The sequence below is a fragment of the Manis pentadactyla genome, chromosome 13 (assembly GCF_030020395.1).
Source record: "Manis pentadactyla isolate mManPen7 chromosome 13, mManPen7.hap1, whole genome shotgun sequence".
NCBI classification, from domain to species: Eukaryota; Metazoa; Chordata; class Mammalia; order Pholidota; family Manidae; genus Manis; species Manis pentadactyla.
The window spans coordinates 60,341,922-60,365,747 of record NC_080031.1 but is presented as its reverse complement, the minus strand read 5'-3'; the positions used below and the strand labels follow the sequence as shown (position 1 = coordinate 60,365,747).

The 23,826-nt window shown below is 47.4% G+C and overlaps 1 protein-coding gene across 13 annotated transcripts in view; it reads right to left on the bottom strand.

Moving 5' to 3' along the window:
- Positions 1-6,773: 6,773 nt before the first annotated feature.
- Positions 6,774-23,826, bottom strand: part of P4HA2 (prolyl 4-hydroxylase subunit alpha 2) — a 30,330-nt gene continuing 13,277 nt past the window's right edge. For 7 of the 13 annotated variants that reach the window (XM_036892634.2, XM_036892635.2, XM_036892636.2 and 4 more), the window contains 10 exons: positions 21,448-21,687; positions 20,016-20,209; positions 19,089-19,265; positions 15,304-15,374; positions 14,973-15,072; positions 11,446-11,499; positions 10,835-10,900; positions 9,156-9,224; positions 8,663-8,759; positions 6,774-7,247 (listed from right to left, as the gene is read on the bottom strand). In XM_036892634.2, the coding sequence (XP_036748529.2) occupies positions 7,177-7,247; positions 8,663-8,759; positions 9,156-9,224; positions 10,835-10,900; positions 11,446-11,499; positions 14,973-15,072; positions 15,304-15,374; positions 19,089-19,265; positions 20,016-20,209; positions 21,448-21,687 (1,139 nt within the window). In that variant the 3' untranslated portion in view covers positions 6,774-7,176. The other 6 variants (XM_036892645.2, XM_057491020.1, XM_057491019.1 and 3 more) reach the window with 6 other exon arrangements.

Sequence of the window (23,826 nt, the reverse complement as noted above, 5' to 3'; positions counted from 1 at the left end):
GTCCAGATGCCAAGTTTGGAAACTCAGGAACAATGCTGTGTAGTTTGTATTGTAGCCTGAGGCAAAAGCAAATGTGTGCCTCTTATATACATGTTTTTGTGTATTTTTTAATGCCTAATGTTCCCATTAATGTTTTTAATGTCTAGTTGAAAAATTGAAAAGCTGGTGTATTAAAATTCACATTATTTTCACCTTCAAATATTTCATTTATGCCACAATTTCAAATTACTATAAATTTTATTTTCCTGGCTTTAATGTAAGCAAACTTGGCAATAAAATTTTCAAAATTTACTTTCCCTAAGTACGAACTTAAATAATTTTTAATTAACTTTGGTTTACTGAGACTTCTTTTGTAGTATGCTATTATGACTGGTATTGTTTAAAAAATAAATTCCCTAGACCACTTCCAAATCTGGATAAAAATGCACTAATAATAATTGGTAACTCAGTCTTAGAGGACCCAAACACGATGCTGATTTTGTTACAAATTATTGATATTGTACACTGCTTAAACCTACTTCAGATGAAATTTCCACAGGATTTAAGTCTTTGGACTGTTAAAGAGACTTTTTGTAAATGATGTAGTCATAGAAAATAATCTTTCTCAATGTAAAAATTCAAAATATCTGAAGACACTTCATTTGGTTTTTCATATCTCCATTTCAAGACATCTATAATCTCCTTAATTTCTACTTGATAAACTTTTCCTATAGTAATTGATGCACTTATCCAGTGATATGCACATTTCCAATTTCTTTTCATTTTCAAGTTCAGGAAGTATATTCCTATCTTGCTAAAGTTTTAATCAAATATTCTTTCAGATTTTTTTTTTTGTTCTCACTTGTTATAAGCAAAGAGATAGGCCTATTAAGCATGCAGCTTCAGATACAGTTTTTTTATTGTAAAACTTTTTACTTCAAAATATCCTATACAGATGAATTGCATAAAAATTTGTAATCTATTTGCATCAAGGTACTGTTTCAGCATTTTGTACTTTGTCATGTGACGTATCTTTTAATATTTGAGGAAATGTGTGCTTTCATTGCAGTTGATCATGGTGCCCCCATCAGAATTCATATGTATACTTTAAGGTAGTTTTCAGAAAAGGCATAAGTCTATTTGCTCATTGAATTCACAAAAAAATACATATATCCTTTGTAAAACGCTAACAGGGTTACATTTGAATTCATTGAAAGCAGCATTTTGCACATTAAGATTATGAGCTGAGCAAGGCACAATTTGGCATCATTTGGGGGGAAAATAATGACTCATACACCCTTTTATATACACACTTGCTGTATTTGTTCCACTGCCATAACCCTGAACTCATTTTTTTGTAATTTTTTTCCAATTTAAGAATTTTGCAAGACAGCTCTATCCCTTTGTCTCTGCAATAACACTTTCTTGTACTATGACATCTTTAATGCATACCTGATAATCTCACACATTTGTTCATGATGGCTGCATCTTGTGTACAAAGAGTAAGGAAAAGTATTTTGCTTCTTTTATTCCCATCAGTGTTTCAGATCTAGTGTGACTTCCTAATAGCATTATGTGTACCCCCAAAATTCTTATGTTGAAGTCCTAAACCCCCAGTACCTTGGACTGTGACTGTATTTGGAGTTAGAGAATTTAAAGAGGTAATTGAGGTAAAATGAGTTCATATGGATGGGCCCTAATCCAACGTGACTGGTGTCCTTACACAGAGATTAAGACAGTCAATGCACAGCCCGAGGGTGACCATGTGAGGACATAGTGAGAAAGCAGCCATCTGCAAGCCAGAAGCCTCGGAAGAAACCAAACTTCCTGACGCCTTATCTTGGACTTATAGCTTCCAGAGTTGTGAGAAAATTAATTTCTCTTGCTTAAGCCACCTAGTCTGTAATATTTTGTTATGACTGCCCTAGCAAACTAATACACATCACAAATTTGTTCAGAATTATTGGACAAGGCACAGATTCCTTTTTATGATAACACCAACATGGTAACGACTGGGAGTTCAGTTAAATTAAGAAACATAGAATTTGATTTCAACATTTAAAATCAACTTATCATAGATATTAAAAGTATCCAAAGTGTGACTGATAGATCTGGGAGATAAAAGGGCATATGATAGCTAATCATATGTGTCACCTTGACTAGACTACAGTGACCAGTTATTTGGCCAAACACTAGATAGATCTTCATCATACATACTAGCAAGGCAGACAAGGTAAGGCAACCTGAACAAAAAGGGGAGGCAATGAGAGAGGACTATAAATAATAGGACTATTAAAAAGTGGCAAAGGCAGGGGAGATGTGATGGGGAATAGTGAGCCTGATCATCTCTCAAATTTCTAATGTGGGGAAATCAAGAGACACTACTTTGTAAGTATATGATTTACAGCTCAAAAATTAAAAACAAAGGTAATTGAAAGACATTATCTTTCAAAGGCAAATGAAGGTAGGAAATAGGTAAGGAGAGCAGTAAAGTGAGGAAGAATCATTCACGGTAAGCTCTTCTGTTCCTTATTTTTTAAGACATGTCATGTATTTTAAACTGGGATAGCGGAGAAAGCAAACTTCTACTTATGCTTCAAGACCCAGATCCACTGGTGCCTACTGTTTTTACCAAGTAATAGCAGACCCTCACTCTCCTGTGCTACTTGAACACTAGATTCTGTTATCAGAGCTCACATTTCACATATCTACTTATCAGTCTCTTCCATTACTCTGAGTTATTTAAAAGTAAAGGTAGCATTTTATTTACCTTTGCTTCCAAATCAGATCTTTAATAACTGTCAAATGGTTGAAAATGGAAGTTCATTATTTAAGAGCAAAGGCTTTGGGAAGCTACCAGATCAGTGTTTGATTCCCAGACCATTCACTAAGCAGCAAGTAAGGCCTCATGTAACCTCAGGTATATTACCTAACCTTTCTGACCTTAAGTTTTTTAGTTACCTAAAGGTTACGAATTTGAAGTAACAAATTGTAACATCCCTAGCACACTACAAAATGCATCCTGAAATGCTCAACTATTGCCAAAGTGAACATGTTAATGCTAAGTAGGTTATTAAAGACTACTGAAAACAGTGCTCTATCTCTATGGTTATCCTGTGTTTGTTTCCATGACCACCATGGGATTGACTGGCAGGCACCCACGCATAGCAGATTCTTTAATGGTTGATTATATGCTTAACGCATGAAATGTTTGAGATGAATGTGGAACATATTATGCCAGTTAACAAAGGAAGATATCAAAGACAAGTTCTGAAATCTTATTTCACATGAAAATGAATTTTAAAAAAGCAAAAGAACAAGAGACTTCTACTCTGAGCTAAGATGGGAGTAACTTATGGCAGGAACCCTCACGTCAAAACCAACCATGAAAGGTGGATACAATCTCTTAAAAATCTATTTAAAGGCATCAACAACCTGCTGAAGCAAAAAGGGCTTGGGCATCAAGATCCTCAGGAAAGGATCAATCTCAGGTTGGTGAGCCAAAACTCTATAGACTCTTTTATCCTCAGATTACTTACTGATTCTGGGCATGGGGTGAGAGACCGAGGACCCAGATAAAGGACCCAAGTAATGGGCAACTGCTAAGAGGCAGAGAAACCAGCAGAGCTCCTGACAGTCTCAAGGGAAACTTGAGAGACAAAAATTAGGCTGTAGTTTGTTAGACTATTGAATAGGAGGGACAGGTAGAGAGTTTAGTCAACCACTCAGCCTGTTTACCCACATATACATTTTCTGAATTCTGAAGATGTAGAGAAGGAAGGTTAAGAAGCTAAGCAGAAAACTTCTGAAAAGTGAATTTGGTGGGGGAAAGGCAGTATCTAGATTCTGAGGATAAAAGGATTAGAGCTATAGAATTGCCATGGGGGGCAGATCCAGTGAACACTCAAGGCTCTCAACTGGAAAACCCCTAGAGGACTATATTCTGTAAGAGGGGAAGTGAGGGTAGACCAAAAAGAAAGAAAAGAAAACTTCATCACATTAATAAAGTCAGTTCAGGCCCTGAATGGATTAAGGTGATCAATCCCTGTTCTGTCTAGTAGAGGAAAGGGTGAACCCTTTTGTATAGAAGTTGTCACCATCCAGAACTAGTATGATTTATCATACACAATGTCCAGCATTCAACTGAAAATTACCAGGCATACCAACAGAGTGGAAAAAATGACCAGAAACCAAAGGGAAAAAAAGACAACAGAAAAGAGATCCACAGAAAATCAAAATCATTGTTAGACAAGAAATTTTAAATTTCTGACTTTAGTTCAAGAAAAACACAGAGAAATGACAAATTCCCTAGAGAATTAGAATTTATTAAAAAATAAGTGAATGGATATTCTAGGACTAAAACTTATATGAACTGAAGAACTCAATAAGTGAGCTTAGCAGAAGAAAGAAATGAATTCAAAAACAGATCAATAGAAAATACGTAGTCTGAGTCACAAGTGGGAAGAAAAGGATAGGAAACACAGAAAAGAGAGTAGGAAACATGAAACATAGTAAGAAGTTCTAATCCAGATTATTGGAGTCCCAAAAAGAAAAGAGACAGAAACAATACTTGAATAAAGTCTGAGAAATTTCCAAAACTGATCAAAGCCATCAACCTACAAATTCAAGAAGCTCTGTCAACCCCAAGCCAGAAAATAACAAAAAGAAACCCACAATGGGTACATCACAGTAAAACTACTCAAAGCCAAAACAAAGAAAAAAATCTTAAAAAGCAGACAACACGGGGATGGGGGAGGACTACTTTCAAAGGAGCAACAAAATGACAAGATGGCTGAATTTTCAACAGAAATGGTGTAAACTGGAAGATGGTATTACCTATTTAAAGTACTTAAAGAAAAATTCCTAAATGCATTTAATAGAATTAGTAAACTAGTAGACAGTTGTAAAAATTAGCCCAAAACAGCATAGATATAAAAAAATATTAAAGACAGGTTAGGAGAGAAAAACTGTATTTTATAGTCTAATTTACATTTAATCAGAGTTCCAGACACACAAAATATTGGAAGAGCAAATTACTTAATAATTCTCCAAAACTGATTAAAGATACTGTTGTATGGATTCAGGAAGCCCAAAGAATCTCAAACAGGAAAAACAAAATTAAAAACAAAACCTAAAATTCCATTAATTTTCTGTTGTTTCTCAGCTCTAAGCTCACCCTTGTGTATACCCTGCTATTATACTGGATTTTGACTCAGTAAACCACATTTCCCAAATTCCCATACCATCTGGCTTCCTATTAGGTTCTGCCAATGGAAGGCACTAGAGGGAGATTAGAGAGCAGTCAGATAGGTAGAGTTGCCCTAGAACAGTGATTTTTTTTACATGAGACAGTTTTATATATTAAGTCACTGAGATTCAGAATTTATTACTGTAGCATAATCTAATCTTATCCTAATAAAATATGCAAACAGAATTTTTTTAAGCAGACCCTTGTACTTCATACCATATATAAAAATAAAACCCAGGTGTATTAAAGACATAAATGTAAAAAACAAGACTTTAACGTCTTTAGAAATGAATATAGAAAGTATCTTCATGCTCTTGGGGCAGAGAAGAATTTCTTAAGACACAAAAGCACAAATCAAAAAGGAAAAGCTTGATAAATCCAACAAAAATTACAAACTTGCTAATCAAAAAACAAGAGTGAAAAGACAAACTAGAAAAAAGACAATTGCAAAATATATAACCAACAAGTTTGTGTCTGTAATGTATTTAAAATTCTTATGAATCAGTAAAAAACTTGAAGAAAGGTGTTTAATGTCATTAATAATGTTAAATAGGTTATCCTATATATGTGAAACAAACTAACTAAAATGCAAAAGTATGACAATGCAGATATTGGAGGAGGTTAGGATAACAAGAACTCTTATTTACTCCTGGTGCCAATGCGCAGAACTACTCTGGAATACATTATATGGTGAAGTTGAAGACTCACCTTCTAAGAGTCAGCAGTTCCATCATATAGTCTACAGAAATGTGTGTTTATGTATACACCAGAAATCATGTATAAAAATGCAAATGGCAGCATTATTCATAGTATACAGACTGACACCAAGTCAAATGTCCATCAACAGTATATTGGCTATATGGTGGTACTGTTCTCTAATACACATTAACAAAACTACACAAATTACAACAAACTATAGCTACACGACATGGATGAATAAAAATAACTTTCATGTGAAAGACGCCAAACACCCAAAAAACATGCTCTGTCCATTCACAGGAAGTTCAAAATCAGGGAGAACAAAATTACTACTTATTTAGGGATGTAGACACAGACAGCAAAACAAGAAAGAAAAGGAATGACTACCACAAATCACTAGACAATGGTTAAACCACCAAATCCCTGTGGGTTGGGGTGGGGGGTAGCAGGTGTGGTCCAGGAGTTTACAGAGGCTCCTGAGGTACAGATCCGAAAATAATCTAATCTGGGTGGTGGTGACGTGCTTGAGCTCACCTTCATGGTCTTTAAATTGTACACCTATATAATCACGAACATTCTGTGTATGTATCTCAAAGTTTAAAAACAAGAAATTCCTAATTATAACAGTATCATAATCATGCATACATGACCTCTGTTCTCTGGGAGGCAAGGAGAGACCATTTCCCTCACTTTGAAGAAGTTTGGGGATGTGTTAAAAACACATGTAGAACCTGTGTTTTGCCACAAAAGTATTCATTACCCAGATTCTGCCTGCACAGAGGAGATGCAAAGGAAAAGGTGTACTTGTTAAAAGCTTCCCCATCTTAAAAAATATTCCAAATAAGACTTTTTAAGGCTTCTGGCAGGGACATTTTATTTTTTGGTTAAAGCCACATTGATAGAATTGTTATAAAAACAAACATGTAAACAAAGTATCAGAACTTTGGATCACTGAAACAGCTCACACCTAAAACATCTGAGGTACAAAGGCACCTTGCTAGGTGCTAGACAGCCTGACTCTGCTGCAGCCACTCTGACCCACTCTTGCTGCCAGAGATGGCATAGGCTGGCCAGAGACGCTGGGACCCAAGCCACCCAGGGCCCCCCCACTCAGCTCTCCCTCTGCTCCAAACATTCACTCCTCCGCAGACCCGCCTGAGAGGGGCTGGAAGCTACAAATGTGTCTGTCACGTTGAACTTGAAAATGACATGGTCTGTGAGGCCACGAAGGGGCAGGGCAGAAAAGGATGTCAGTCAACTTCCGTTGATCCACAAGGCCTCAAAAACTCCTGTCCTCGTTCATGGAACCACTTATTGGAGACTGTGAACAGAAAGCAAGCATGTTACAATTCTGTTAGTTCAGCAGCCAAAATTAATGACTCCTTAAGGTGACTCCTGCACTGGGCCCTGGGAATCAGATGTGAGTTTAGACATGGTCTTGGCCTTGGGTTTGCTCATGAGCTGGTGAGGAAGACATATGTGTAAAAAATTAATTGTACAAAAGTCTGCTGGTAACATAAGATACATGTGTTTAGGTTGGCGTGGGAGCAGAGTCAAGGGGCATCTAGCCAGGTAAGAGAAGCAAAGGAGCCCCAGGGCTGGGACATGAAGCAGAGTACGAGCTATCTAGGGGAGACGAACGGACCAGATGGTCCTATACCAAGGGGGTCCAGGAAGTGGGATCAGGAACAGAAAGACTTCAAGGCATGAACCACCCTGGTGTGTGTCAAGGGCCCGAGGCAGCTTGCTATTACTGGGATGTTATTACAGGGTGGGAACTAAAGGTAGAAGACGAGGATGAGGAAGCCTGTCAGGATGTGGAGGGCCAGCAGATCCCATCTGTGCACTGCGGGGCGCAGAGTGGCAGAGCTGGCACTGGTGCTGTCACTAAGCTGTCTCTCCAATGCACAGGAACCATGATTTCCCTCAACATTGACGGTTTTATAACAAATAAAAACATACTAAGTTCAATGCACTAATGAAGTCATGGTATTTTAAAAATATAATTTAACACAATTTTTAAAAGTAATACATACACTTAGTTCAAAATTTCAAATTGTCTACAAAGCTTGTAATGATGCACAGCAATCTCCTACCTACCCCTTCCCACTGCAGAGGCCTTTCAACTCCTTTGGCTCTTTCTTCTGATATTCAACCTCGTGTTTCTAAACAACACGCTACGGTGCTGCTTCTTCCCTTTGCACTTTGGAGTTTTTATACTACCCCTAAAACATGTACTTATCCCCTCCTATCTTCCCAGTAGTGTCAAATCACAAGTTTTAGTTCATTAACATTCTGTGCTTACGTCCTGTCATTAACTGTTGCTGGCACCTGAGCTCCCTGTAGAGTATCCTGACATTTCTTGTACAATTTCTTCTTTTCCCTGAAGTCAGCCCTACTGTCAGATACCAGTTCTCTGCGACTGCTCCCTCAGAACCCCTGCCAGAGTCGACTCGCCTGTGTAGCCATCCTGGACTTAATGAGGTCCATGCAGCGCTCCCTGCCTGGGGCTTCCTCAGCTCTCTGGGCATTTGTTAATGGTCCCAAACAGCTGTGTTGGCACATAACCAGCTGAGTGGTCACCCACAGGGCTGGACAGGACTACCACTTAGCAAAACAAACAAACTCAAAGTGAGAGACAGTCTTGGCTCTGTGAAGATCTGTCAGCAGATGTCTCCCAGCTCAGAGTCCCAGGCTGAGGCCACCACAGCCAGCACCATGCCTTAAGCCACTGACCCCACTTGCAGCCCACGAGCACGGGGCAGGCAGCATGTCTCGTTCGGTAGTCACCTTCCCCACTCCGCAGGAGATTGTACCAGAATACAGCTGTGCCCTAGGAAAAAGCGACAGCTTGTCAGACAGTCCCCTAGATACTGGGCTCCAGGACCTGACCCCGGGTAGCACACAGCCCTTGCTTAGCAGAAACACCCTCAGATTCCCATGCAGGGAGGGACAGGGCTCTGCATGTCCAGGGAGACAGGAGTTCCCCAAAGAGCAGCTACCTTCTTGGTGGAGGGATGTTTGGAAACCCACCTGCTGCTGAAGAAACCTCCCTCCCCCAACCATCGCCCCAGATGGAAGCTGAGGCTTTGAAATCAGAGTTCAGGTAGGAAGGGGCTGAGGCCCTTCACAGTGAGTCACCCAGGCCAGGGAATGCGACCAGGAGGTGGGGACCTGGACGAGGCCTGAGCCCTGCTCCAACCTCTCACACACAACAACTAGAACCTACCTTCTTAGGCCAAATCGCAGCCCCCAGATCAGGGAAGACAGTGGCACCACCAGCCTCTACATCACTCATCTGGGAAAACAAGGCACAGAGGGTTGGCCCTTCCACGCAAGGCTCTTGGGGTGCCTGAGCCCCAGCCCACATGACAAGGTATGCAGATCCTCCTCAGCATGGGCGGCACCACTTGGCGGCTCCGCTCCACAGCCTGCCCTTCAGCCAAGGAAGGCTCTTCCCCCCTGCCCCTCCCTAAAACCTGCCTAATCTGGGTGGTTTCACCATCAGGACAGTCTCCACACCCTGGGCACTGCAGGAGACCCACACGCTGGCTGTCCGGGAATAGAACAAGCCGAGTCTGTACTAGGAGAGTTCCTGACTGAGCTGCATCCCTCGGGTCCCCATCCAACCTTAAGCCTAAGCCACCGTACATGGGGGGCTCCCTGCTGCTTCCAGTACCATCTGTGGCCCCCACCATGGGCTCTATCTCCCTGGCCAGCTGCAGGGACAGGTAAGCTGTGTCCCCAGGGGCCCTGCTTTCTCCCACAGTGTGGCCTCCAACAAAATGGAATACAGCTCAACAGCAGCCACTTCTTTCTCTTCTGGCTCTTACCTCAAGTTTTTTGCCTATAACATAATAAAATGTGGAGCTAAAATGTATTTCCACAGAACACATACCAGAGAGCCTGAAGGGCACTCCACAGACATACGGTAAGTAAGATGAAGACCCCTAATGGGTTCCCATAGTCCTGGGGATCAAATCCGGGCTCTTTTCTAGAACCCGCAGCTCCGTCAGTTTCCTCAGCCTCTCCCTCCTGCCACTCTCGTGTGCTGCCCCTGATCCACACCAGCCTTTTCCCCCTATTTTTCCAACTTCTCAAACTCCCCCCTCTTCTAGGTGTCCACACAATCTCTCTTCTGCCAGAAACCATGTTCCCACTAACTAATTTCCACTCAACCTTCAACTCTCAACTGACATGTTACTTCCCAGGAGAGGCCTTCTCTGAACCCCAACCCTGAGCTGCCTTTTCAAAGCACTTGTCACCATGGTAACTAAATAATCACCTCTCCTAGGCTGAAAGTAAGCCTCTCATATTAGACCACCAGCCCTACAACAGACCCCATGCATCCCGCTCAGCAGCACGTGCATGGCAGGCCCAGCACACAACTGCACCGGAAAGGCTTAAATGAGACGCCAAAGGGGAACAAGGCCAGGCACCTGTCTCTAAGGTGCCTCACAGCTTCTATGCCTCTTTAGGTCTGGCGCTCTGAGTGGAGGGGATTGGAAACTGTCCCTCGTGGGAGAGGTAAACCCAACAGCCTATGGTTAGAGCACAAGCAGCAGATAGGAGGTGGCCACAGAGCTCTGGGGAAACAAAGGCACCTTTCATTTAAGAGCACCTCATGGTTGCTTCCTCGTTCTGTCACCAAGGAGGGAACCCTCCAGGGCACCCATCCCTGAAGTCAAGACCAGCACTGGCCCCAACAGAGAGGAGCCAGGGATGGGAAAGTCAGGGGAGTAGGGGGAACACAGGCCAACTCTCTATTCCAGCCCAGAAGGGTACCGAGGGCCGAGGACCCAGCCTTCAGCCACCACTGGTGGTAACAGCCCTGACAGGCGTGGACATAAGAGCACACTGGAGGACCCAGGCTCCCCGAGGCCCAGATGCTGTATACATCATACTCACGTAGTGTAAGAACGTGGCCACACGATTCCCCGTCCCTAAACGCTTGAAAGCATCTTGCTCATGGCTCTATAAAATTAAGTGAGAGTGAAGAGGTGGGCCTGGACCCAATACTTACATAATTAAGAAACGTCGCTAACCTATTCCCCTCCGTTTTCAGGCCGCTGTCAAAAGGTCGCTGCAACAAATAACAACTTTCACCCAAGTTGGCAACTGACTTCATTCCCCCCACCCACCGGACTGGAGTGAAAAGGGTCAGGGAAGGTAGTGTGCATTCCATATATCAGCCTGGACCATGGCTGCAAAGGAAACCTTGGCCATGGCATGGGGGAAAGGAGGCAGGAAGAGCCTTCACAGAACCTAGTAAGATCCTCTGCTTTACACCATGGCAAAGAATGACAGAGCTGGGGGAAGGGGAACAACCCCCCATCACAGAGGAAGCAGCCAGGCTGCACTAGGCCCTGCAGGCTCCCCAATTCCAGATTTGGGCTCTTTCAGTAACAGAGAGTTGACCGTGGTGAGGCAGGTGAGGCACGATGTGGGGGCTGATGGGATCCTAGCAGCTCCAGCCTTCACAAACCAATTGGAGCAGAGTACCTATGATTGGGCCTTACCCTAGAGAAGTCAAAGTGTGGCTCGTACTGTCCTCCCATTCCGTAATTAGCAACCTGGTGGGAAATAACAGCGTTGGACCTTGTCAGCAGCATGAACAGACCTGCAGCAGCCCATCTCTCTAGGGATACTGACTCCCCAGGTAACAACCAGAATGACAGGTGCAGTCTCTGAAGGTGGAGGGTAACTGCGCCCTGCCAGCAGGGCAGAGCAAATGCTACAAGCACCCACAGCTGTATCCAGTAGTAAGGGTGCAGCACAAATGTGCTTCCCTCACAGAACAAGAAGGGCGACCTGCCAACGGCCACTGTGGAGAAGTTCCAGCCCCTCGGGGACACTCAGATGGCAGCAGAGGGAGCCCGTCCTGAGGCAGGCCCTGGCCCAGGCCCTGTTTGTTTGGGAGATAAGAAGAAGGAAATCCAGAGGACAGCCAACAACAAATTCAAGATTAGGCTTTTTTGTTATGCTTGTTTGGGAGCCACTCAGAGCCTGGCACTGTTCCTGCCACCTCTGTCATTATGCCCCAGGATCTGTTCTGGGTCAGGCTGAGCAGGGCAAACATATCCCACTCCACCCCACAGTGGTCCGCTTCGTGGAGTTCTTCTGCAGCCAAGTGAAGGACGAGGACATAGGCAGCTGGCTGCAGGGTGGCCAAGAGCTGCTGCCCCACCTCAGTGTCCCCATCAGGATCCCAGACCTGGAATAGGACCTGAGCCCCCTCAGCTTCGGCAACCAACAAGAGTCATTAATTGGATTAAAAATTGTAAATGCCTCACTGAACAGTTCATCAGCACAATGCAAGTCCTAAATCACAATGGTTATGTTAGCTTCGGTGGACGGAATAACAGCCGAAGTTCAAGATGAAGTGCAGATTCTGACACAGAAGCAGATGGATTGAGAGTTACCAGCAATGTTCCTCTGGGAGTACTTGGCTACTATATTTTACTGAAACCCTAAAAACCTCTGGGGCCCAGCTATTAGTCCTCAGAAAGTTGGTGTTTTTTGTGTATCCTTTGGGGCGATTCCAACAGTCAGATGAGAGATGCTGCAAAATTGGCAATAATGGAGACCTATGGACATGAGGGAGAGAAAGGGAGGGTGGACTTTACAAGAGAGGAAATCCTGTTGGATCAAAAAAACAGCATTTATCAAATGGGATGAAGTGCAGAATTTGGGCAGCACCTTTTTTCAGTGTCCCCAAAATTAAAATTTTTATATGAAGAATCAGTGGGTGAAAATATGCCATCATATGTTGTTTCAGTCCTCTAGATTCCTGCAGCAGAGACCTGGAAATGCTGTCAAGTGCAAGGAGACCTGGTTCAGCAGGTGGCCCCAGGCTGGAGGTGCGTCTAAGGAGGGAAGTGCTAGACCAGCTGATGAAGTGCTACAAATGCTTCTGCTTTGGATCCACCCTGAGAACGTGAAGAAAATTTTAATCATGACTGTGTTTCGTGGGTACCAATGCACTCCAGAAAATTTGATCACTGCTTGTTGCTGGAGCTGCAGAGTTTAAGCTGGAGTGCTTAAACTTTCAGAACCCAGGTAGCAAAGGAAGCTGCGTTGCTGTAGCTGGCTCATCTTTTAACAGCTGTGGGAATCACACTGATCGTGGTACTGAAGCTTTGTACCTACACTATTTATACTGTCCCCAGATAGTGCAAGTGTCATGGGCACTTGGGGATTTGCAGCAATCAGATTCACCATCTAGGCAAACTTCAGGCTGTAGACTCACACACCTTTAGTAACAAGCATCAAAAGGGATTTCCGTGAGGACGTTCTCATTTGAATCTTTAGATATGTTGCTACAGAAGTAGAAGAGTCAGTCATTTGAAAAGACACAGGTGTTTATGATACTGAAGTCTGAAAGTGAATGCAAAAAAAAGGGGGCTAGAAACCACTTCTTTGGTGATGCTGAGACATTGACTCAGAAGCGTCTTTAATCTTAGATTTCTGGCAGTGTAGCATCTCGTGCTCTATCAGACAGGCCCTCATGCAAATCAAAAGAAAGCCTCAACTGGCTTTTTTCTTCCGAACGATATAAACAAGCACACCAACTACAGCTGATAGAGTGTCAACAGGCAGCAGCAGAACCAGCCCCTTTCTAGAAGCCTGTGTGGTTCTCAGAGGGACCCTAGTATGAAGGTCGTCACTGGTGCATGGGTACCCATCACACTGCCAGCAGGCCACGCAGAATGAGCACTTAGAGACGGGTGCCAAAACCCAGCCTCTGGTTCCCCAGACCATGTGGGATCACAGATTTGAACACTGTTGGCTGGCAAAGAAAATGGCAAAACAGTTCCTACAGTAAGAAAGCAAACAAAAATGGTATCTCAGTGCCAGGCAGCTAGAAGAGCTCCCTCCAAGAAGAGCCCTTCCTGGGAGCTCTGGCATTCAGACCTGTCATCAGTCGAGCTATGTGATGGGAGGCCAGGTAAGATGAAGTCAGCGCTGTGGCAGAGAAGCCAGTCCAACCACACAGCTGCTGTCTTCCAGGGTTGCATGTGAGAGCTGGCAGGAGGCTCAGCTGGGAAGTCCGCCCGGAAAGCAACAAGGGCCCAGGTCCTATCCTCTCCTCAGCACCTTAGTCCAGGGTGTGGCTACAGCCAATCAGCTGAATGTCATCCTCAGTCAGAGCCACCAGAGTCCCAACATTGGCCCTGACTGTGCAGGAAGCAGTGGCAGATGCCTTAACAACAACAAAAAAAACCCTCCTCTAGAAGGATCTGCATCAAGGCAGAGCCCACGGGGACACACCTAGTGCACAGAAAGCCCCTGCTGCTCCAGAACAGTGGTGTTCTCACACATAAGAAGGAAGGGGCACACGTCCTCTATGATGTGCTTGTCTGCAGAACTTACTTAAAAACATCTTAGGGCATCACTTTACAAAGAACCCAGAAGTTCCAGTGTTCAGGAAGGGCTCGGCCAGTGCTGATTTGAACTCAACAGACCACAGGGTACAGTTTTAGGAGCTTTATCCAAAGCTTTTGAGCATGGTGCCACCATGTGTCTTCACGATCACCTTTGAAATAAAGGTAGGAAGCCAAGGTTCCACAGCAGGGACTCTGAAAAGAACATTCCACCTCCATCAGCCAGCTGCTCCAGGCCTTTCACTTCTTTCCAACATAACACAGAACTTTACCTCCAAGTGCATCTGACTATGACTCAGAAGCACGACCTCTGAAGATATTTATAGCTCTCTTAGAGGTGGCCCTGGAACAACTCAGGATTTCAGCTTCTGCAATTAAGAAGACATGAATGGGCCTGCCATGCCCACCACCAACCCCTAGGCCCTCATATGATACCTGGGCACACAGAAGATATCCACAGATACTTGTTGAATGCTAACTGTTAAGTGCTGTGGGCATGCTTAATTCTGGCTTCCCCATGTGAGGTCACTCCATATTCACAGTACTGTGCCATCACACAGCTTACTGGACAAGCCTCTGTATGCCTGGCCTGGGCATCCTGGGAGACCATCTAGCAAGAAATGCCCACTGCCCAACCCGCAGGGCCCCAGAGACTAGCCTACCTGCAACAATTCTGCCGTCGTCACTGTGAGTCCTGTGATGTGCTGCATTCGACGATTCACTCGTGCCACAACAGGGTCATCATTCTCCTCCAGCCAGGAGCTAAGCCAAAAGAAAAGGGAGAGACAGGACTATGGGAAGCCAGGCTTAGCGGAGGGCTCGCACAACCCCGAGTCAGAGCCAGCACTAACAGGCAGGCGGAGCAGGATGAGGGCTCTGAGGAGAGGCGCCACGGCAGGACAGGCCCAGGAGAGAGGAACAGGAGGCCCCGAGCTGGGGCTTAAGCAGCCCTCGCCGCCACCCTGGTCCCCCATCCTCACCATCCCTGCTAACCTTTTGGAAACCCTGTAGCTGGCAACAGTGAGGACGCCTGTCTTGGGATCACGAACAGTGGCTCGTGCAAGCTGGAAAGCAGGGAGAGAGCGCAACTTATCCTTCTTTGCCTTGAGTGTTTTCCTGGAGACCTGGACCAGGTCTGCCAGTCTAGCCAGTACAGAACAAACTGCAGGCAGTGGCTCTAGCCACGGCCCCGTGATCCTACAAGCCAGGCCAGGGCAGTCATCTGAGGACACCACATTCCTGCTCTGTTGTCAGAGGCTGGTCACTGTCCTACTCAGTCACTGCCCACCTCTGCTCCCACCCAGGTCTGGGCAGTCTGCAGAATTAGGCCTATGGCGTCTGCTTTGTCCACCCACCCAGGCCCACCCACCACCCTGCCTGAGCACAGCCTGCACCTGGCTGCTCCCACCACCCCTGAGCCTCCACCCCATATGCTCCTTTCACCTTGCTTGAGTGCACTGTCCTGCTGCATCTCAGCAGCCTCCTCTGCCAAGAAACGTGCCCAAACACCCCTGCTGCGCCCGCCCCCTGGGCTTCCACCACTGCGGGGGCAGAGGCAGGGGGTGCAGCTCCACCCACTTGGGGGCCTCACAAGGGAAGGCACCACAGTCAGGAAAGGGCTCTCTGCAAGTTGAAGGAAATGAACTGCTTCCTGGAAGCCACCCACCTCCCCACACACGCTCACACACACCACCTGCTCACCTAGCTCATTCCACATCTCCACAGACAGGGGCTGTGATCCATCCAGAGGACCTGTGGCCCAGAGCCAGCCCCCAGGGCTTCAGTTGCAGACTGTCCTAGTGCCCTTACGTGGGCAGGCCACGGACCCAGGTACCTCCAACCCTACAGCCCCTCCCCTGTATGTGCCTGGCACTGTGCTGCATGACCAAGACATGGCCCCTGCTCTCATATGAATGACTCAGTTAAGTGGGGAAGGCAGAAAACTAGCTGGGTAACTGCAGCCCAGCATGGTGACAGCTGGCAGGGGGTGGGCTTAATGTATTCGGGAGCTCAGTCTATAGGGTCAAGAATGGTTTCCTACAGGAGGGGACCAGCTAGCTGAGACATGAAGAGTAAGGAGGAGTTAGTGGGGGAACATTACAAGAACAGGAAGGGAATGGCAATTACAGATGCCAGACAGAATGAAAATGAGTGTGACACTGTGACTGTGTCACTCCAATTACAAATTGGAGGTAAAAGACGAGAACAGGCTGAAGATGGAAGTGGGGGCTGGACCTGGATGCAATCTTATGGCTACTGAGAACAGGGGAGGCTTGTTCCCACAGGGGAGGGACACTCACTGTGGGAAAGTAAGAAGGATCACCATGGGCACCTCATGGCAGGCTGACTAAGGAGAGGCTAGAGTGGGAACAAGGAGGTCAGAGAAGGGCATGACGGTGGCCTGCGCAAGGGCTGGCGGGAGGCATGGATGGAGAGGGGCAGATGGATCAGAGGCTGGCAGGGAGGTGAGCTCGACCAGCGTGGACGCAGAGCCGCAGTAGCACGTTCTCATAGGATGTGCCCCCAGGGCAGAGGGCTTCCCTGAGCTGCGGCTACAGCGCCTCCCCAATGACCCCACCCAAACATCTGAGGCCCGGTATGGGTGTGACACCCACAGGAGGCTCTGGGCAGCTGTGCTCTGCTCCCAGGGACAGACAGAGCTATTCTGAAAGCAGGCCAGGGACCCAACAGCAGCTGCCAGGCATTCCCTAGAGGCCACACTAAGCTCATGGGCCCCACTTCAAAGCCAGAGCAGCATCTGTCTCTCAGCGGTCCCGGAAAGGAGAGGTCAGATTCTAATGGCCGGCATGTCAGGCTCTTCACACAGCTTCTGTTCAAAGCAAGTTTTCCCAACACTCCCCTGACACCGCCGTGCCACACACACATGCACACAGAGAAATGTCTCAGTCCCTTGGTCAGAGGTTCAAGTGAGAACTCTCTCCCAAGGTGCTGGCTCAATAGTGTGTCTCCTGCCCAGCAACCAGGGAAGTGGTTTTCTTTAGAGGACTTTGGATCCAGGGAGTAAAAAGCGGAGTCCTGGTTCCCATTCTCTACCACACTGACACTACAACTGACTCTGAGCCCAAGGTGTCCTGGCACCCCAAGCAAAGGTCGGTCCAGGGTGAGTGCAGGGGCCAGCAAAAGCCCCTATCACAAGTGTCTCTGTGCACGTTGGGCATCCAGGCCTTACAGTTCTAGGAAGGGCAAAGCAACAGAGCACCCAGCCAGAGCCTCTGTGGATAAAGTGAAGGTTCCTGTGGCCAGGATTCTCACCTGGCCCTGGTGCGCTAGCTCACTACACACGTGTGGGCAATACACTGTTATTGACTCGATATAAAGAGCTCCGCCCAGTGCTCTGGGCAACAGGGTGGCACGGGTACAAGGCTGCAGGAGAGCGGAGCAGAGGCTGGAGTGGTGACAGCACTGAGGACAGAGGCCCAGAGGACAGCTGTGCGGACAGAGGTGCCCAGAGGCAGAAACCGGCTTGCTGCATGCTGACTTGCTCTGAGTGGACAGGATTCTGGTGATTGACCTGCCACCAAGGAAATAAAGTTGGGTATAACCCTTTCACCCCATGAACATTCTACTGTCATTTCTTTGGTCACATTGAATCCATAGTGAACTTGGCCAGGGCTGAAACCCATTGGCAAGACAGCCTCCCTCCTAATCGCCAGTGACAGAAACCTGGGGACATGGCAGCAAGGAGTTCTCCGTAAGAGATGCCAAATGGGAGCAAATCTATTATGAACTAGAGACAGAATTATTATTTTATAGCCTAATGACATGTATATAAAACCAACAGCCAACAGTAGACCTAGCAGTGAAACAGCAGATGTCCAGGAAATCCAGGAATATAAGGATGACTAATTTAACAAAGCTCTAGAAGTTCTGGCCAGTTCAACAAGGCAATAAAAACAAAGGAACTACAACTATTAGGAAAGAGAAAACAAAATCCGCCTTATTTGCAGGTGATACTTTCTGGACACCTGAAGTGAATTGCTAAAAACCTAAAGGGGAATAAATGAATTCACCAACTAGTTGTGGTATGCACAACTCTCAGCTTCCTCATGGGTACAATGAAGATAATCACAGGGCCTGCTTAGCAGATGTAATAGTTAATCCATGTTAAGCACTTAAACAGGGCATGTCACAATTAAGGACTCAGTAAACCAAACATTAGCTATTACTACGAAGTATGTTTTTACAATCAACCACTTAACATGTAACAGTAACTACTAAAAAATGTAACCAATAAAAATATAATGATGAAAAACAAAGTGAAAAAACAGTAGCAAGAAAACTAGGAAGAAACTTAACAAAAAATGTGCAGGGCTTATATGAAAAACTTTCACAATATCTGAATCAAGGGAGAGACCCAGAATGCTCTCAGATGATTAGGGTGCTGCAAAAATGTTCATTCTCCTCCTGGTCCAGCACTTCCTCTGCAATCCTGCTGAGCCCCACAGAGCTCAGGTTGGCAGCACCCTATGGCATACGTCCTCAAAACTTGCCCATGCACCAGCCCCCCACCAGGTGCAGGGACGCTTCTCACATGGGCCTCTGTGCCCCCAGTGTACCCTCTATCAGAGCACCTGGCTGTTCACACTGGTTTCCTCACTTTTCTTCCCCAGGGGACCATGACCCAAGAAGGGCACACTGAGTATGCAGTACCCCAGTACCTAACAGCAAGTGCATGCTAGACATTGGCAAATGCCATCTGACTAACTACCCGGGGCACCAGCAAAGGGGCACCTGAAAGGAACTGCAGAGACACCTACTTTGGGCTTCGCAATTTCCTTGATCCTCTCGATTTCCTCGTCAGACATGACATCGTAGTACCTGACGATGTGCGGGCTGTCCCACTCATCCTCCTCCTTGAAGGGGGCGATGAGCAGCTGTGGCGTCCTGTTGCCATGGTGGTACCTGCAGAAAAGCCTCTTCTGCCTCCGAGGTGTCTGCGGAGCACAGAGCCACAGGCGCTGAGCTGAGTCCCGTCAGTCCCAGACTGGCTGGCTGCAGACGCGCGTCTCATACTCCACGGCTGGCAGCTGCTCCCTCCCACCCCACCACCAAAGAAAATAAGCCCTTCCGTTTGACTGGCATGAAATGACACCCCACAAACCATGCAGCATTCCTTCACTCCCAAGGACACCTCCCATCCACAAGTCCTGTGGCAGTTTCACAAAACGTGAGTGGGCCAGAAAGGCGGGGGCAGGGGAGAAGCCCTTCCAGGTGGAGGAGTCAGTGGGAGCCACGCAGACACAGGCGTGGCAAAGGCCAAGAGTGCGCCTCACCTGCACGTCCTGGTGGAGGCGCTGGGATACAGGGCTTTCAAAGGCCACTGATCCCCAATACGCAGCTCTAGCAACTGCCAGATCTTTACTACAGAGACTGGGATGTCCCTTGGGCCTGAGGCACATCCACACTCATGGTTCTCATCACAACAGGGAGTCAAGGAGAAGCGTGCATGTAGGGTGGGGACAGGAAGCTCCGTATGTCAGGGACTGAAACTGCCTGGGGCATCAGGGAGACAGGCCCCTATCCTGGACCTCAGAGAACACCCACACATCAGCCTCAACAGAAGCTACAAAGAACTGAGGAAGATGTTGGGAAAATGACCTACAGACAAAGGAAATCCCCAATCAGCCTGTCCAGAGCCAAGTCTAGGTCTACATTCTGGGCCCCTATGCCGCCCCACGTCTCACCAGTTTGACGCCCTCCCCACGACAGAGGCTCTCATAGACATTCCTCTCAGGCAGGTAGTCCACAGGCCTCTCATAGATGTCTTCCCGGGTTGCTGGCACAGCTTCTGTCTGATTGGATAACAGTTTTTCTCTTTCTTCCTCTAACAAGTGTTCAAAGTAGCGCAGATTTCCTCCAGCCCGTTCATGGCTCGGGTCTAGAACAAGTACAGAACAAAGAACAAAAGAAGACCACAAACACCCGTTAGGCCGTTTAGGGAAATTATCCTGCAAGCAGCTGTCTCTCCTGGAAGTTCACGTGCACTGCTGAATGCTGTCTCAGGGCAGCTGCCCAGGGTCCACTGGCCACAGCGGAAAAGCCAACATCTCCTGCCCAGTCTGGTCAGAGCTGAGAAAGGAGCAACAGGAGGACACTCAACTGCACCAAGGGGCTCTCTGCTCAGGCCTCCCCAAGGACACAGGTCCAGAGTCCTGCCACCTCCTCCCAGCTTCGCTGTGTGCCAGGCACATCATCCCTTAGAGTCCATCCATTACTGGTGACCATGTCCCATGCTGGCCACAACTAGAGGGCAGGCTGAAATGCCAGCACAGAAGAGCCATGGGACAGCACCACAGCTTCACCCTGTGGGTGTCACGACACAAAGCAGCAAGCCTGGCAGGATGACTGGGCCACTACTCAGATGACAAAACAGGGACCCACAGGTGTTAGAGGAGATTTAGGTTAGGGTTACACAGAACAGGGATCCAGGTGTCCCAACTCCCCATCCAACGCCCTTACTAACACAACAGCATCTACAAAGCTCTCTTCCCAAGTCAGCTTTACAGGACACTCACATGCCAGCTGGTATCAGACTCATGGCCCATGAAAAGCAGCAGCAAAGGGAAGTCTTTAGCAGTTTGTGAAAGTCTAGACTATTATATCCCTTCTATTAATAAGAGATGGAACTAATGGGTTCTAAAAGACAAGGCTTTTGATCTCCTTTAGTCCAACACTACAAGACACTTAAAACACCAACACCGTGGCAAGTCCTACCAGTTACACCTCCGGACTTTAACTAACGGATGGGGTCACTGCCACTGCAGCAACCCTGAGAGACAGCTTGCCTACGAGCTGCTCCCACCTCAGTGAAGGCTGCATGCTGCCTAGCAGCGGATGCACTGTGGCACCGGATTCCTACTAAAAATGGAAGAGTGAGGGCTGCAGGTACTGCAGCCTGAGTGTACCCCTCCCAGCTCGGCAAGGGCTTAGGGCAGAACTAAAGCAGTTAAGGAGCTAGCTGGCAACTGGACTGGGCCTGAAAGCAATGAGGCATCAGTCACTGGCCAGCTGACAGTTCAGATTGGCTCAGTCCCAGGACAGTGGCCAGGTAGCGGCCCACAAAGCAACCAGTTTCCTGGCCAGCTCCCCATCTGACCTTCCCCTAGAACTCCTTACCAAGGGAGAGCAGACGGCGGGTGAGCTCCAGGGCACGGTGCAGGTCGCCCAGCTGGAAGACAGCATAACTCAGGTAGTCCAGCACCTGGGCCTTGCCCACGGCGGCCTCCTCCCCAGCATCGAGCTGCCTCAGCACCTGCTCCATCCACAGCACGGTGTGGTAATAGTCCCCCTCATTGTAGGCTGAGCGGCCCATACCAAAGCAGTCGTCCACACTCAGCACGGCCTGGTACTTGGTTCCTGCAGCAGACGATGCACAGAGTCAGCCTCTAGGTTAGGGAGAGAGTCCCTCATCAAGGAAGTCTGGGCCACAAGAAGGAGGGCATCAGCCCAGCCAAGCCCCACCAGGGCGTCGGACCACATGCCTCAAAGGGAGTACAGCCAGGCTGGCCTTGCCTCAGGCTGGCATTCACAGCCAACCTCCTAGGCTCAGACTCCCCACTTCCCCAGTGGGAAGGAGCCTTTGCTGTGGAGGAGGCCAGGAGGCCCACCAGAAGTAGTGCTCAGGAGACTAGGAAGGTCCTGTGAGCCACACAGGAGATGTCTGCTGGGCAGCTGGCCAAGTGAGTCTGGAGGGTAGAAGAATTATTTGAATATAAAAAATGGAACTTAAGTGGCAACAGAAGCCACAGATAAGGATAATCATTTCCAGGAAGAGTGTGAGGAAAGAGAAGAGAAGGTGGCTGAGGCCAGAGCCCCAGAGACCACATGTACAGAAAGGACAGAGAGCGAGCAACGTGGAGGAGGCCCTAAGCAGCCAACAAGGGAAGCCAGGAGCAAGACTGCAGTGCCAGCTTTGGCCATTAGGTGGCGAGGCCCTTGGTGAGCACCAATCCAGCAGATCCTGGGGCCCTGGGTCACCTGCTGAGGGCTCAGTGCTGGAAAGTGGCCATGAAGACAGCTTCAAGGAGGAGGAGAAGATGTGGGATGTTAGCTATGGGGAGATGCAGGGTTTAGGAGGGCGCAAGGTGGGAGGGCCCATGAGTGTGCCCCTCAGAGAATGGTGAGAAAGCACTCCTGCAGAGGGCAGAGGGTGAACAACGGAGCTAAGCAGCAGGAAAGCTTAGTACAAGGGGCACAGAGGCCAGGGAAATGGTGCCAGGCAGGACCCCAAAGGCACATGCAGAAGGAATTTGGGTTGAGTCCTGAAAGTTATACATTGTGGTTGGGAACTCATGCAAACAGAAATGTGCTTCAGACCACATGGAGGATAATTTTAAGCAAAGAGCTGGAGGTACACAAGTCAGAATGGTATTTCATAAGCCAGCTGAGAAAGAAGCGACCAAGAGGCTGGAGTCAGGGCCTCTACATATAGAAAACATTAGGGAGGAGGAATCCACAGGCCTTAGGATTCCGCCTTGGGCAGCCAGTGGATGGAGGTGCTCTGCCTGAAATAAGGAGCGAGGAAAGAAGGCACACAGTTCAAAAGGGGATGAGGATTTGTTTGGGACATGTGACTCTTCAGGAGCCCATGGAACACCCAAGTGGAGATGCTCCACAGGCATTTGCCAACACTGGTTGGAAGCTCAGGAGAGATGCCTTGGTGACAGATCTGTGTGTCATGCATTACAGACAATAACTCAGGTGACAGAATGGCTGGGCTCACCTGGAGAAGGTGCTTAGGGAGAACATGAGGATGGGGTGAAGTTCTGGAGAATAGCTCCCTTCCACCCCTCACTGCTCCTCCAGGACACACATGGATCTGTTAACTGAACGTAAAAGGTCGGTGCCCACATGTGGCTCTCTCTCCCCACCAAACATTCTCACAGCTACAAGGTGAGAAGATCCTGCAGGGGCCCTGAGCTGTCTTCTCCCTCTCTGGCCTCATGGCCTGGCTTGGTAAGAACAAGGAGGTCTACACCCCAGTCCTGTTGGCTCACAAGACACCTCAGTACTAGGGCTCCAGGCCTTGACTCACCCACATCAGGGTGCCTCTTCCTCCCACACACCATCATTCCTTCTGCTCATGCCTCCCCCAGGGTCCCAGGCATCCAAGGTCTAATGGGGATCTAACTTAATCCCTGGGCTTAGGGACTCTAACAGCCCCTAAATATATCTTCTTATAAATTGAGGTAATCAATGGAGGTGGGGGGAGGGCGTGAAGAGTGCCTCATGCTGAAGGAGAAACAGCCAAGATCAGTGTTTCAAAATTCAGAGGAGGGGAAATATCAGGAAGAATGGGGCAACTGATGTGCCAAGTGCTGCTAATGAGTTAAACATTATGCCTGAAACCTGTGTACTGGCTTTACCAGCCAAGTGGCCACCAGTGACCTTGCAGGGGCTGCACTTGTAAATGGTGGGGAAAGAGGCCAGACTTCATGTGTTCAGGACACAGGAAGCAAGGAAGTAGAGAAAGAGGATAGATGACTCCATCCAGCA